The 16,424-nt window shown below is 44.3% G+C and overlaps 1 protein-coding gene across 12 annotated transcripts in view; it reads right to left on the reverse strand.

Moving 5' to 3' along the window:
- Positions 1–545: 545 nt before the first annotated feature.
- The window catches only part of CHEK2 (checkpoint kinase 2), a 60,592-nt gene continuing 44,713 nt past the window's right edge, over positions 546–16,424 (reverse strand). For 9 of the 12 annotated variants that reach the window (XM_048821544.2, XM_048821543.2, XM_048821551.2 and 6 more), the window contains 4 exons: positions 15,813–15,928; positions 10,243–10,328; positions 4,246–4,326; positions 546–774 (listed from right to left, as the gene is read on the reverse strand). In XM_048821544.2, the coding sequence (XP_048677501.1) occupies positions 679–774; positions 4,246–4,326; positions 10,243–10,328; positions 15,813–15,928 (379 nt within the window). In that variant the 3' untranslated portion in view covers positions 546–678. Of the gene's footprint in view, positions 775–4,245; positions 4,327–5,738; positions 5,960–8,815; positions 8,967–10,242; positions 10,329–15,812; positions 15,929–16,424 lie in introns of all 12 variants that reach the window. The other 3 variants (XR_007352851.2, XR_007352852.1, XR_007352853.2) reach the window with 3 other exon arrangements.

Genomic DNA, 16,424 nt, shown 5'->3' on the forward strand with positions numbered 1-16,424 from the left:
CCATGGACTCTGTCACCCAGAATTTACCATCTAATTGTTTCTGAAGCCCATACCATCTCAGTCTCTACCAGTAGCTTCATATAAGTGCAAAATAAAGTTTGATACCTGTGGTACATTTCAGGTAATGGCCTGTGGAGGAAGAGGATCAGCTGTTCATCACATGCTCTGGAATCATTTGAATGACTGAATCACCTTGAAGCAAATTCCTGTTATGGGTTCCCATAGGGCATTTCCTTATGATGAAACGGTGTCAATGGTTGAGAAAGTCCAGCAACATTAGCAAGTATATTTCACTTCTGAGCCCTGAGGTAATCCATTAGTGTTGTGAATACCATCTCTGTGCCATTCCAGCACTATGAAACCAGAATGACAGAGGTCCAAACTACCAGGGAGGGTCCCATTGCTTATGGAGTTGGCCTGCCATCACCCTCTTGATAACTTTGCCCCAGAAAGAAGTTTGAGGGCAGGTGGTAGTTTGCTTGGTATTTTACCTTGTATGTATGGGAATCCCCACAAGCTGTTGTCCAATTCAGTGAGTCACTCCATTCTTACAAAGTTATTTTTATTTATCAATTATTAGTACAGAACAATTATTCCACTATTAAGAGAAAAACATTTCTTATAAAAATCTGTATAATCGATAGACAAAAACAGCAATTCAAGTAAGTTTACTTTCCTTCACTTTTTTTCCTGAAATGATGTCGAAGGAACAGCATGCTTAGAAGAGCCAGATTCCTCTTCCTTTTCATGGGGACGTTTTCTGGTTGTGGTTGGCTAAAAGAAAGAGGCAGGAGCATGTCTATGCAAGTCAAACACAAATACCTAACACCTTTAATTTTAATATATGTTCAGAATGGAGGCAGAGCCCAACTATCATGCCTACTGTGAGTTCAAGATGTTTAAGAAAACTCTCTTTGCTGCCTCCCATATGACAACTGAGAGCAAAAACACAATCAACCATGGAAAAAGATTCAGTCATCATCATCTGCACTCTCACCATTACCAATCCTTAAAACCATTTATCAGGTTGCCTGTCACTCCATAAAATTAATATGACTAGTTCTCTCTCTTTCTTGATCATCTGTCATTTAGTAAACTCACATTTGTTGTCAGTTTTATTTGTCCTGGTTACATCAAAGCCCCCTCATGTGTCAATTTTTCCTGGACTGACACCAACCAGATGAACACTCTGAGGGATGATGCACAAAAAATCTGATCAAGGAACCGCAACAAATAATTTCTTTCAGACTTAAACTAAATGTGATAAACAATTTAAGAACATATTAAAAGTTCTGATTACAAACAAGGCATCTGAGCTGGATTTATTTACAGCAATGATGCAGAAATAGCTACCTGTTTTAAGGACGGGATGATCCTTACGTTATCCGCAAGACAGTGGGAACTGGCAATGGCCTCCCCAATCAGCAAGCATATATGATCCTCTAACATCAGACAAAAAGTACTTGTGGCACCTTAGAGACTAACCAATTTATTTGAGCATAAGCTTTCGTGAGCTACAGCTCACTTCATTGGATGCATGTGGACGCATCCGATGAAGTGAGCTGTAGCTCACGAAAGCTTATGCTCAAATAAATTGGTTAGTCTCTAAGGTGCCACAAGTACTCCTTTTCTTTTTGCGGATACAGACTAACACGGCTGCTACTCTGAAACCTAACATCAGACAGCTGCTCTTAATCCCTTCTCTCTCTCCATTCTTTCCCCTCAAAAAAGTAAAATAAAATACAAGGAAGCACCCAGCTCCCCAATCTTACTCTTATCTTTCCTTCTTACTATCTTACAGTGACAACCCTACACACAATCTCCAGCCTTCAGTTAATATCAGTTCTTCCTAGGATATTAAGTATCTGGGTCTTTAAAGCTATGATGATCAAATATACTCAAGCATATGGTTCATTTTAAGCACAAGAATAGTCCTATTGAAGTCTACTGGGACAATTTATGCACTTAGAATTAACCACATACTTAAGTGCTTTGATGATACCTACTGATTCTACTGGTAAAAGGTATAGTAACTGACAGAGCTAACCAGCACAGAGCAGAGGCAGGGGTGTAATCATAGAACATCAGGGTTGGAAGGGACCTCTGGAGATCATCTAGTCCAACCCCCAATTTTTGCCCCAAATCCCTAAATGGCCCCCTCAAGGATTGAACTCACAACCCCGGGTTTAGCAGGCCAATGCTTAAACCACTGAGCTATCCCTCCCTGCCACACTAGCTTGAAATTATAAGTTTCTGCAGGATAAATATTCAAAATCAATTTTTACTACTATAAATGGATTTCTTTCTAATCTCAATTTCTCTGCTTATAAAATTTCATTTTATTCCTACTGTGATGCTGCATGATTGAAATATGACCATTTATATCAATGATATTTATTGCCACTGTTAGACAATTGCAACAGATTTTGTACGAAGTATATCTTGTAAGGAGTCAATGGAAAAGTTATGATTTTCCAAATAAAGTTATCTGTTTAAATCCATGTATTCACTGTATCTGAAGCTATGGACATAGGCTATATATCTGTATCTCAAATGTGTTTGTTCCTGGGGTAACACCCACAAGGTAGTTTACATCCAGTTTAGCCAGCACATTGTGAATGGACTATTCAAGTTTGGTGGCCCATTAAATACACTTAGCTCTCATAATGGGCCACAGAAGAAACTCATTATACCCAGGAAGATCTTCCTGTGGACACCTCAGCACGGATATGAGCAATGGCTGCCCCTGAGAGTCATCAAGCCATGTAACAACAGATGATATGCTCATATGATCCTGGACTCCATTTTGTGCCAGTAACTTTCCACAAACTGAGCTGTGAGCTTTGTTTTAAACAGAAAATTTCCAGGCACATGGCAAAGGGTAGAAAAGATCCCTGAGATGACTCCATTTTGCCTCTTTTCTGCTCTGATTCTCTGGACTGTGGTTTTACAACTAAAAGGAAGATATTGAACGATGGACTGAGGATCTTCCAATTTTTTGGAAGTTACCAGAGAGACTTTTCAAGCCAGCTTGCGAGCCACATGCAGCTCTTTTACAGTTGAAGTGAGGTTCACGGAGCCCCCACACACCCCCATTCTCCACCTACCAGACTAGGGGGAGAGGGAGGGAGACTCGGGGCTTCTACCCTGAGGCAGGGTGGTGGGGCTAGGAGCTTCTGCCAGAGATGACTGGTGCCCGCTGAGAGTGGGGGGGTACAGTTTAAAGATTCTCACTCCCCCTCCCCAACAGCTTGAGTCATGCCCCCCAGACACCCACCCCCTCTTACCCTCAGCGGCCCCTCCCTGTAGCTCCCAGGTGTTAGCTCCACATGGAGAGACAGCAGCAAACAGCTGCAGGGAGCTTCCACTGCTTTAGCTCCTCAGGGAGATGCATCACCAAAACAGTGGCTCTCCCTGTAGCTCCCAGCTGTGGCCACTCCCTCTTCCCATGCCACAGCTCCCAGCTTGCCAGCGCCAGTAGCTGCCATGCAGGAAGGGGACCTGGCAGCACCAGGTGACCTAGCAGGGCCAGCAAACCTTGGCAAAAATCGGTGGGAGGGGAGGAGGTGGCGGGGTGCCTGCCAAGGCTTGGGGCTTCAGCTGGAGCAGGGCTGAAGCCCCGAGTTCCAGCAGGTACCTCCCGCGTGGCTGAAGACCTGAGCCCCAGCAAGCGTGCCCCAGCTCTCCAACTTCTGAAGATTGTCGTATGCGGCTCCGGCATTCAGTAAATTTGGCCGCCCCCGTCTATAACATCACTTCTACAAACCTGATATAAGAACACTGCAATTATTGTATGCATATGATCTATTAACCATTTTAACTCTCGGCTTTTCTTAATAAACCTTTAGATTTTAGTTAAAGGATTAGCAGCGGCGTGATTATTGGGTAAGATCTGAGTTATATATTGACCCAATTTCTTGAGACTGGAAAGACCCTATGTTTGATTAAATTGGTTTTCAGTAACCACTTGTCAGAGTCCAGTGTCTGGGTGGTGAGACAAAGGCCTGAATGCTTAAGGAGACTGCATTTTTGACTTCTTGTTAACCAGTGCAGTGAGACAGAAGTTTATTTTTGCTACTGGCTTGGTATAATCTAATGATATAATAACCACCAGTTTGTGGTGAGTCTGCCCTATTTTTCAGTAGTTTGTCCTGAATCTGGCACTCTCAGCTGTGACCTACTCAGGTAACACCTACTCAGCGTGTTTTAAATGCAAACTAAAAAACAACAAAGCAAAAAACATACCAGTCTTGATGTCTGTGGTGGATGCATAGAGACTCTTGTTTGTGAGAGTAGCTCTTGAAATGTGCTCTTCATATTTTCATCCTGTGAAGAATTATAAACATTTAGTTACATGGAATGTTTGGGGAAAAAAAGTCTAAGATATGGCTGGTTAGGTGAGTCCTGTGGTTAGGGCATTGCACTACCATGTGTTCCTCAAATTAGGTTCCCAGGACCAGTCTCGCTGGGGCTGGGAATGCTGAAGAGGCTGCACACTTAGTAGTAATTCCTACAAAAGTTAGTTAGGAAAGGTATTGAGAGACTCCATTCAACCCTCTTCAGCCTGTGATGGTGGGAGAGGGAATTAAAAGCTTCACTTTGAAGGGCGCTTTCAAAAGTAACATTCTTTATGAAGGGTGCAGGAAAATATACCAAGTCTTACAATTATTTATATAAAAAGAAAAAGAGTATTTGTGGCACCTTAGAGACTAACAAATTTATTTGAGCATAAGCTTTCGTGAGTTACAGCTCACTTCATCAGAATGCATCCGATGAAGTGAACTGTAGCTCAGGAAAGCTTATGCTCAAAAAAATGTGTTAGTCTCTAAGGTGCCACAAGTCCTCCTTTTCTTTTTGCGAATACAGACTAACACAGCTGCTACTCTGAAACCTGTAATTATTTATATGTTTCTGCTATAACATATTTACTGATTCATCATACACCACACAGAAGTGACTGGGGCACCAAAGAACAATAAAATCAGACACTCTGAAAGCTGCCTAAGACTTTAAGAACAAAGGGAATGGAGTAAGCAGAGTCAGTGATGAATGAACAAAGAGAAGGAAGGTTAAAAAAAGGGTGGGGGGTTAACAAGGAGTGACCATGCATTTTTAGGGATTTTTTTTTTAAAGTGTCATTTAGAAGTTGGGAAAGAGGGGTTGAGAGGCAAAGTTCATACCCTAGAGGCCACTACAGCAAAGGCATGTGGTGTTTGGACAGAGATGTCAGTCAGAATGAAGATATGGAAGCTGCTAATGAACCTACACCATTAAAAGCTTTAAAAATCAAGACTGAAAACTCAAGGCCAATGACTTTATAGAGAGCCAATATACAAAAGTCAAGGCACATGCAATATGATCACAGCAGCTCAAATACACTGTTGCATTTTAAACAAGCTGCAAAGGATGAGGAAAACAGCTTGCTAAAAGGGAATTACAGTGAACAAGTCCCATACCTACAAAGGGCACATGATGCCATTGTAAGGTGGTCATAGCATAATGGGAAAATACAGTTTTGTACTATGTCTGACACAGGGGGATGCCATGGAAAGAGTGTTGTCAAGAGCTAAGAAAGTTCTTAACCTGACTCAGTGCTTCCAACAAATCCCCTGAACAAGCAAGCCACAAAGGAAACTTGCTTATGACACTCTGCCTTATATTTAGAAACCATCTAGCCGCGATGCATCATATATATATACACACACATTAAGTAATACGGGGTATAGGATTCTGCCTACCCAATCCCCCACTGGAGACACAATTTGCTCATAGGGTAATTCCCAAACTGTGAACCACGAAGCTTATGGTGGTGGTCTGTGGACAGGCTGATTAGTCACAGGATACTGTTCTCCTGGTTCTCAGCTCCTGCTACAGGTATCCAGGTTCCTCACTGCCTGTAAAAGTGGCTGGAAGCAAGGAGAAGAAGCCAATCTTGCTGCTTCTACTAGGCCAGGGTTTGCTGCATAAGAGGAAGAGGGGAGGAAAGAGGAACCAGTCAACAGACAGAGAAAGGAAGCAAATGGCTGGGAAACACATGCAATGGAAATGGGGAGACTTGCACAAGTGGAAATACAGTACGAGCAGAAGGAGAGAAAGAAACAGAACTGATGGGAGATTATATTTAAAAAAGCAGCACAAATAACATGATTAACTTTTCCCAAAAGAGGACAGGGCACTCCACACATTAAAAAAATAAAAACACATCAAGTAATGTCTAAGTGTTATTTGCCAGGGAAGCTATTGCTGTAGCTGCATAGATATACCTTGCAATGGCAAATGGAAAGAGAGGTGGTCCACAGTCATTAATGTGAGGGGTGGTGTCCAACCAGGCAATCTCTCTAGTAACATATGATCCAGACTACAAATGAATTTGAGAACCCCTGGTTTAATTCCCACCTTGTAGTTATGACTCAAACTACTACAAGACAACTCCACAAGCATCTGAAAAGCAGATCTTCGATAATGAGACGAATTACTCTGTGGATGGTGTTAGGGGGCTTATTCCTTCACCCACTTACTTCCCTGGTCCTTCTCGCATGAACAGAGAGCAACAATACTCGAAGTCCAAAGGCGCAAACAATTCGATGTTTATTGGGGTGAACTTCCAGCAAGCATGATTCCAGTTTCTTTCCTTAGTGTCCCCCTTTCCAGCTCTGACACCACAGAGCCTTACCTGTGTCCCTGTTCCCATTCCCCACCCCTTAGCAAAACATGATTCCAATTTCCCACCCCCATTCCCTGTCCCCATTTCCCCCCCACCCACCCACACACTTCCTGATTGACTGCAGACTATATAGTAAAACTTGAGTTCTGCTTAGCTATACCTTAACCAATCATTTTCCTGAAATTTAACTAACCAATCCTAACATATTGTAACATGATTATTTAACCAATTATATCCCAACTACCTTAATTAGTTTATACCCAGCAAAATTAAATATACAGCAGACAGAAACAATCACAGAACCAGACAGACATTATACAGACAAACAATAGGGAAATGGGGAAGACAGTGACAGAACAAAAAGAAAAGGAGTACTTGTGGCACCTTAGAGACTAACCAATTTATTTGAGCATAAGCTTTCGTGAGCTACAGCTCACTTCACCGGATGCATCACGAAAGCTTATGCTCAAATAAATTGGTTAGTCTCTAAGGTGCCACAAGTACTCCTTTTCTTTTTGCAAATACAGACTAACTTGGCTGTTACTCTGAAACCAGTGATAGAACAAACACAGAAATGAGGATTTCACATCCCAGCTATTGATAAGTGAGTTCTTGCCAGACAGGATGCTATCAAACTAAGTTTCCTTTTACATCTTCTAGGCACTTCCCTTTCTCTGGAGGCAATAGGCATTATCAGGACAGGATTGTATTCCTAACAGCCCAATAGCACCTTCTTTCAATGTGACTAGTTTGGAATGTGAGGATGCGACTGTTCGCTTCCCAGCTTATGGCTGCCTCTCCTGCTTAGCCAAAGGCCTTAGCCTAAGAACAGGGCCTCAGACTGCCACAGTAAGAGAACGACCTTACACCGGCAGACAGTGATTTTGATTCTTTCTTTTATACCTCTATAACTGGCCAAGTGATAAGAATACACCTAAATTCTTAACAGTATAGGCCTTTACAGACAGGCCTGAATATCTATATCCGAACAGATGGAAGTGGGATTAGACACAAATCTCATGACCAGTGGGGGAGGACAGGCACACACTGAGTTCAGCAGTGTCCAGGGCTACAAGAAAAACTACTCCAGTGATAATACAGGTGTGGACTATACCTTGAATGGAACCGTAGGATGTGATGGTGAAACCATGCAACATAAGCTTTGCAAATAACAGACACAGTATACTCAGAGCAGACCCAGATATTAGGTCAAATATGTGGCTAGTCCTTTGGGAGCTCTTTACTCCTTAGGCAACACTTGTGTCCATCACTTCCAAGAAGACGTGGGCTAGTGCACGCACACGCACACACACAAATTTCTAAGGACAACATTCTGTGAGGACTGCAACAGTAACTGTTCAGTGAATTTGTCTGCACAATCCTCCATAGAATCCTGTGGTCTCTGTACCAGCAGAATGGTGAATTTTGGTCAGCTGGTTACTGTGTGCATCACAAGTAAGAACAAAATATTATTGCTATTCTCCCATCTTTTCATTCCTCAATGGATCACAGAATACTCAACTAGTACTAGCTGAGCTAAAACTGGGCCTGCAGCATCATTTAATCAGCTTTGACCATGTAAAATGGTGGAGCATATGGGCCTTATTCATATCAAACCTGGATCACCCACGAAAAACTGATACAGAATAGGTCACCGTGCATTTTAGAGTAAGATTTTCAGAGACACAAATAGTAGCTAACTGCCATTTGAACTTTTGGAAATCTCTTGCTTAATATCCATTTTGTTAATATTAGTTTCTTGAAACTAGAATACAAAGCCTAATAGAGCCCAGGTAAAAACAGTGGACACTATAAAACCTATCTTGAATGCTGCTCTCTCTGCTCCATGTCTTGAGTAGACCACTGGAGTTTAAAAAACAAACAAACAAAAAAAACCGGTTAATTTTAGGTTAAACATCAGGAGAAATATTTCAACCCTAAATTGGCGGTCTTACTGGTTAAAAAATGTAGTGTTCAGAAATGAAAATTTGGACAGAGGGGTTGAATTATTATTAATAGCTGAACATTTCTCTAAGGAGCTAAAAATACTAAGACATTTCAAACTCTTGTGGCCTGATAGACATCATCTGTATATCTGATGCATGCATCCATCGTGCTGCTTCTATGCTAGTTTTTAAAAACAATACTTACAGACAATGGCAGAGAGAGTGGAGGGCCATCAGCTCCTCACTGCACACAGTTACAGGAGCTCAAGTGGCTCCTCTGGTGGTGTTCAAGTGGCCTGACATCTAGAACTGAACATTTGGGATGCTGGCCTTCAGAGCAGCCAGGGGTACATCACCTGCAAACAACTCGTATAAGATGGCAGCCAGCCATGTAAGGAAATATTTCTAAAAATAGGGATTGACTGACATTTGGATTTCGGTGGGTGGAGGGTAGAAACCATAGCAGTCCCATCTTAAAGTAAAGTATTCCTGCCCCCTATATTTTTGTCAGATGAAAGCAGCTTTCCCCTGCTAGTTGTGAAGTGAGCCAAGATTAAAATCCTGCATACAAAACTCTGTTTCCAAGTTAACACCAAAGAAATCTGCTGTGATGCAAATGTGTATGGTCCATTAAATGCTGAATAATTTGTCAGATTTCCTTTTGGCCAAAACATTGCTTTTCCAGGACAACACCCCAGACCACATCTGTCAATTAAAAAATGGCTTGGTATTTGTGTCTTGGCAAAGATAGCGTATGAATTCACTGTCCCATTATGACCATTAACCCAAAGCACCATTTTTCAGCTGTGATATTCTTATAAACTCTTTTCTGACCAGTGTGCCTGTCAGTCTCACTAAAATTACAGTGTGGCAATCAGAACCCTCCCCAGAGGAGGAATACAACCAGAATTTTAAGAGATTCAATTGACTACACTTTGAAACGTCTCAAATTCTCATCTCGTCTATAATGCCACTCCCACTTATTTTTTATCCCTTGTAATTTATTGCCTCCTTTTCCATTATGTCCATCATCACTGGTTTTTAGAACCCACCACGCAGTGTTTAAATAAACTGCACAGAACTAAAACCTAAAATGTAAATCTGTACCCAGTTAATCCACTCCAGGAGATTGACAGGACTGCGAGGTACAGAATAGTGAGTGAACCCAGAAGAATGCAGAGTAGGAATATTCCAATTCCAAGCACCATAGTTGGTCTTATGACAACGAAGTCACAAAAGGAACCCCTTCCACACTGTGTGCTCCATTCAAGCAAGGATCTGACATGTTGCACAGGTCCTCTAATGACCTTAGCAGTTACCCTTCCCCTGCCCCACTCCACGGTCTGAGGGGTCGAGCATACTCTCCTGCTGGGCAACTGCTGGCTCACTCCTCTTCAGACATTGGTAATGTCTTGAAAAGTCAAACCACTGAACAATTGTTGCATTTTCATTAAGAGCGAGCTTTTAAGCCATGAGAGAGACTGTTCTAAGCCACCTTATACAGCTAGTCTAACTAGCCATAATGTTCCTTGTGAATGAAGTCTTATATATGTCACACAATAACAAATAGGCAGTACCCCTCCCAGAATGTCGTTGCTGTACTGTACTTTAAATACATGATTCAACACATACCTGAAGCCAGGGATGTTCTAAGGCTTTTTCCGTTGTAAGACGTTTATTTGGATCCACTACTAACAGCTTCTTCACAAGATCCAAAGCTAAAACAATAAAATAAGGTGATTGGCATAACGCCAATAATCTAATGACTCCATAACTTTAAAATAAATTATCCAATGTGTTTAAGGCAGTACAAAGGATTGTGATGTACATTAATAAAATAAATCCAAATATTTCACTTTAGAGCCTGGAAGTTCAGGGTTAGCAAAAGTGTTTTCTTCCATTAACAAGTAAACACTTCCTGCTTTGTAAGCTATTTCACACATTCACTGTTAAAAGACTGTTCTGAGTACAAAGAACGAGGAGTACTTGTGGCACAATAGGAGTTGAGGTCAAATTTAGCAGCGTTAAATCGATTTAACCCTGCATCTGTCCACACGATGAAGCCCTTTTTTTAACGTAAAGGGCCCTTAAAATCGATTTCTTTACTCCACCCCCAACAAGGGGATTAGCGCTGAAATCGGCCTTGCCGGGTCAAATTTGGGGTACTGTGGACGCAATTTGATGGTATTGGCCTCCAGGAGCTATCCCAGAGTGCTCCATTGTGACCACTCTGGACAGCACTCTCAACTCAGATACACTGGCCAGGTAGACAGGAAAAGGCCCGCGAACTTTTGAATCTCATTTCCTGTTTGGCCAGCATGGTAAGCTGCAGGTGAGTGCACAGCTCATCAGCAGAGGTGGCCATGCGGAGCTCATCAACCGAGGTGACAATGATGGAGTCCCAGAATTGCAAAAGAGCTCCAGCATGGACCGAACAGGAGGTACGGGATCTGATCTCTGTAGGGGGAGACGAATCCGTGCTATCAGAACTCCATTCCAGTTTTCGAAATGCCAAAACATCTGTAAAAATCTCCCAGGGCATGAAGGACAGAGGCCATAACAGTTGCAGAAAGAGAAGCAGTGCCGCATGAAACTTAAGGAGCTGAGGCAAGCCTACCAAAAAACCGGAGAGGCAAACAGCCGCTCCGGGTCAGAGCCTCAAACATGACGCTTCTATGATTACCTACGTGCCATTTTAGGGGGTGCAGCCACCACTACCCCAACCCTGTGCTTTGACTCCGTCAATGGAGTGGGAGGCAACACGGAAGCAGGTTTTGGGGATGAGGAAGATGAGGAGGAGGAGGCTGAAGATAGCTCACAGCAAGCAAGCAGAGAAACCGGTTTTCCCGACAGCCAGGAACTGTTTCTCACCCTGGACCTGGACCCAGTACTCCCCAAACCCACCCAAAGCTGCCTCCCAGACCCGCCAGGCGGAGAAGGGACCTCTGGTGAGTGTACCTTTTTAAATAATATACATGGTTTAAAAGCAAGCGTGTTTAATGATTAATTTGCCCTAACATTCACGGCCAGTACAGCTAGTGGAAAAGTCTGTTAACGTATCTGGGGATGGAGCGGAAATCCTCCACTGACATCTCCATAAAGCTCTCCTGGATGTACTCCCAAAGCCTTTGCAAAAGGTTTCTGGGGAGGGCAGCCTTATTCCGTCCACCATGGTAGGACACTTTACCACACCAGGCAAGTAGCACGTAATCGGGAATCATTGCAGAAAAAAGCATTGCAGAGTATGTTTGCTGGCATTCAAACAACATCCGTTCTTTATCTCTCTGTGTAATCCTCAGGAGAGTGATATCATTCATGGTCACCTGGTTGAAATAGGGTGCTTTTATTAAGGGGACATTCAGAGGTGCTCGTTCCTCTGTTGTTCCCCACTGTTAGCCATGTGGCGGGGGGAGGGGTTAGCCACGCAGTGCGGGGAGGCAAAATGCAACCTTGTAACGAAAGCATATGTGCTATGTATGTAATGTTAACAGCAAGGTTTACCATGAAAGAGTGTACCCATTGTTCTATAAAATGTGTCTTTTTAAATACCACTGTCCCTTTTTTTCCTTCCACCAGCTGCATGTGTTTCAAGGATCACTGTATCTTCTCCTTCCCAGAGGCTAGCGAAGATTAGAAGGCGAAAAAGACGCAGTTGCGATTAAATGTTCTCTGACCTCATGCTGTCCTCCCACACTGACAGAGCACAGCACAATGAGTGGAGGCAGACAATGTCAGAGTGCAGGAAGCACAACATGAACGCGAGGAGAGGTGGCGGGCTGAAGATGATAGGTGGCAGCAGCATGATGAGAGGAGACAGGATTCAATGCTGAGGCTGCTGGAGGATCAAACTAATATACTCCAGCGTACGGTTGAGCTGCAGGAAAGGCAGCAGGAGCACAGACCGCCGCTACAGCCCCTGTGTAACCAACCGCCCTCCTTCCCAAGTTCCATAGCCTCCTCACCCAGATGCCCAAGAATGCAGCGGGGGAGCCTCTGGCCACCCAGCCACTCCACCCCAGAGGATTGCCCAAGCAACAGAAGGCTGGCATTCAATGTTTTAATTTTTTTAAGCTTTTAAGTTTTAAAGTGCAGTGTGGCCTTGTCCTTCCCTCCTCCCCCACCCCTCTCGGGCTACCTTGGCAGTTATCCCCCTATTTGTGTGATGAATTAATAAAGAATGCATGAATGTGAAGCAACAATGACTTTATTGCCTCTGCAAGCGGTGATCGAAGGGGGGAGGGGAGGGTACTTAGCTTACAGGGAAGTAGAGTGAACCAAGGGGTGGGGGGGAGGTGTTTCATCAAGGAGAAACAAACAGAACTTTCACACTGTAGCCTGTCCAGTCATGAAAATAGTTTTCAAAGCTTCTCTGATGAGCACCACGCCCTCCTGTGCTCTTCTAACCGCCCTGGTGTCTGGCTGCGCGTAACCAGCGGCCAGGGAATTTGACTCAACCTCCCACCCCGCCATAAACATCTCCCCCTTGCTCTCACAGATATTGTGGAGCGCACAGCAAGCAGTAATAACAGTGGGAACATTGGTTTCGCTGAGGTCTAAGCGAGTCAGTAAACTGCGCCAGCGCGCTTTTAAACACTCAAATGCACATTCTACCACCATTTTGCACTTGCTCAGCCTATAGTTGAACAGCTCCTGACTACTGTCCAGGCTGCCTGTGTATGACTTCATGAGCCATGGCATTAAGGGGTAGGCTGGGTCCCCAAGGATAGCTATAGGCATTTCAACCTCCCCAACGGTTATTTTCTGGTCTGGGAAGAAACTCCCTTCCTGCAGCTTTTGAAACAGACCAGAATTCCTGAAGATGTGAGCGTCATGTACCTTTCCCGGCCATCCCACGTTGATGTTGGTGAAACGTCCCTTGTGATCCACCAGTGATTGCAGCACCACTGAAAAGTACCCCTTGCGGTTTATGTACTCGCTGCCTTGGTGCTCCGGTGCCAAGATAGGGATATGGGTTCCGTCTATGGCCCCACCACAGTTAGGGAATCCCATTGCAGCAAAGTCATCCACTATGACCTGCACATTTCCCAGACTCACTACCCTTGATATCAGCAGATCTTTGATTGTGTTGGCTACTTGCATCACAGCAGCCTCCACAGTAGATTTGCCCACTCCAAATTGATTCCCAACTGACCAGTAGCTGTCTGGCATTGCAAGCTTCCACAGGGCTATTGCCACTCGCTTCTCAACTGTGAGGGCTGCGCTCATCTTGGTATTCTTGCGCTTCAGGGCAGGGGAAAGCAAGTCACAAAGTTCCATGAAAGTGCCCTTATGCATGCGAAAGTTTCGCAGCCACTGGGAATCGTCCCAGACCTGCAACACTATGCGGTCCCACCAGTCTGTGCTTGTTTCCCAAGCCCAGAATCGGCGTTCCACGGCATGAACCTGCCCCATTAGCACCATGATGCCCACATTGCCAAGGCCCGTTCTTTGACAGAAGTCTGTGTCCATGTCCTCATCACTCTCGTTACTGCGCTGACATCACCTATTCGCCCGGTTTCGCTTTGGCAGGTTCTGGTGCTACAGATACTGCTGAATAATGCACGTGGTGTTTAATGTGCTCATAACTGCCAAAGTGATCTAAGCGGGCTCCATGCTTGCCGTGGTATGGCGTCTGCACGGAAAAAAGGCACAGAACAGTTGTCTGCCATTGCTCTGACGGAGGGAGGGGAAACTGATGACATGGCTTACAGGTTTGGCTTACAGGGAATTAAAATCAATAAAGGGGGTGGCTTTACATCAAGGAGAAACAAAAACAACTGTCACACAGAATGGCCCCCTCAAGGATTGAACTCAAAATGCCAATGCTCAACCCACTGAGCTATCCCTCCCCCTCCAGGCAGGACTGAATCTCCATTAAACTTTTCAAGGTGCCCCGACAGACCTCACTGAAACGACTGTCAGTCGTTGATTTCATGGAGGGAGGGAGGGAGTGAGGGAGGAGCAAATTAATACAAAACAAATCTCGTCTATTTCTTGTTTTGATCCACTCCATCTATTTTTTACATCTTAGGCTGGCAGTAGACGGTGCAGCAGGACTGCTAGCCATCCCCATCTCCTGGCTGCTCAGCAGAAGACGGTATAATAGACTGACAGCAGGACTAAAGAGAATGACCTGGTCGACTCTTTCTATTTAGGTCCCTGTGCCCATGTCTCCCCAGGCGCTCCTGACCGACCTCACCGAGGTGGCCAAGAGCACCTAGGACATGACGACGATGGTTATCAGGCCTATTGCACCGTCTGCTGCCACAAGGCAATGAGCTGCTGTTGCATAGCAATGCAGTACCGCATCTGCCAATACCCAGGAGACGTATGGTGACAGTGAGCTGAGTGGGCTCCACGTTTCCCGTGGTATGGTGTCTGCACAGGTAACCCAGGAAAAAAGGTGCGAAACAATTGTCTGCCATTGCTTTCACAGAGGGCAGGAGGGAGGGTGGGCCTGACGACACGTACCCAGAACCATCCATGACAATGTTTTCGCCCCATTAGGCATTGGGATCTCAACCCAGAATTCCAATGGGCGGCAGAGACTGCGGGAACTGTGGGATAGCTACCCACAGTGCAATGCTCCGGAAGTCGACGCTAGCCTCGGTACTGTGGAAGCACTCTGCCGAGTTAATGCACTTAATGCACTTAGAGCATTTTGTGTGGGGACACACACAATCAACGATATAAAAACGATTTCTAAAAAACCAACTTCTATAAAGTTGACCTAATTTCATAGTGTAGACATACCCTTAGAGACTAACAAATTTATTTGGGCATAAGCTTTCGTGGGCTAAAACCCACTTCATCGGATGCATGCAGTGGAAAATACAGTAGGAAGATAGACAGACAGACAGACAAAGAACAAGAAAAAATGAGTGTTGCCATACCAACTCTTACGAGACTAATCAATTAAGGTGGGCTCTTATCAATTAAGGCTACCCACCTTAATTGATCAGCAAGCGCAGATCCCTGGGTACATACTTGGGCAACAAGCCCAAGCCAATGCTGGTGCTACTTCAGCAATGCTACTATTTTTAGTGCACTAGCTGAAGCAGAGCTAGTGCAGGTGTCTCTGAGAACTGGGATTCACACCTCCTAGCTGAAATGTAGACGCACCCAAAGATACCAATTAAGGCACAGCAGAAACTTTAGAGGGTCAGCAAAATACTTCTACAGCCATTGTAATGTAAACATACCCATATCTGACACATGCTTCCATTCTCTTGGAATAAATGTATATTCTCCACGGGTAATTTGATCTTTCAGACATAGCTGAGTATTTTGTTCATTGAATGGTGGATATCCACACAGGCTAAATAAAAGAGAAACAAATATAATGGATAATGCAGCTTTTGCTACAGCAGCTGAAAGCCTGACTGTTGTAGAATCATAGAATATCCGGGTTGGAAGGGACCTCAGAAGGTCATCTAGTCCAACCCCCTGCTCAAAGCAGGACCAATCCCCAACTAAATCATCCCAGCCAGGACTTTGTCAAGCCAGACCTTAAAAACCTCAAAGGAAGGATTTTCCACCACCTCCCTAGGTAACGCATTCCAGTGCTTCACCACCCTCCGAGTGAAAAACCTCCCCCACTGCAACTCGAGACCATTACTCCTTGTTCTGTCATCTGCTACCGCTGAGAACAGTCTAGAGCCATCCTCTTTGGAACCCTCTTTCAGGTAGTTGAAAGCAGCTGTCAAATCCCCCCTCATTCTTCTCTTCCGCAGACTAAACAATCCCAGTTCCCTCAGCCTCTCCTCATTAAGTCATATGTTCCAGTCCCCTAATCATTTTTGTTGCCCTCCGCT

Source organism: Caretta caretta, chromosome 15 (assembly GCF_965140235.1).
Source record: "Caretta caretta isolate rCarCar2 chromosome 15, rCarCar1.hap1, whole genome shotgun sequence".
NCBI lineage: Eukaryota > Metazoa > Chordata > Testudines > Cheloniidae > Caretta > Caretta caretta.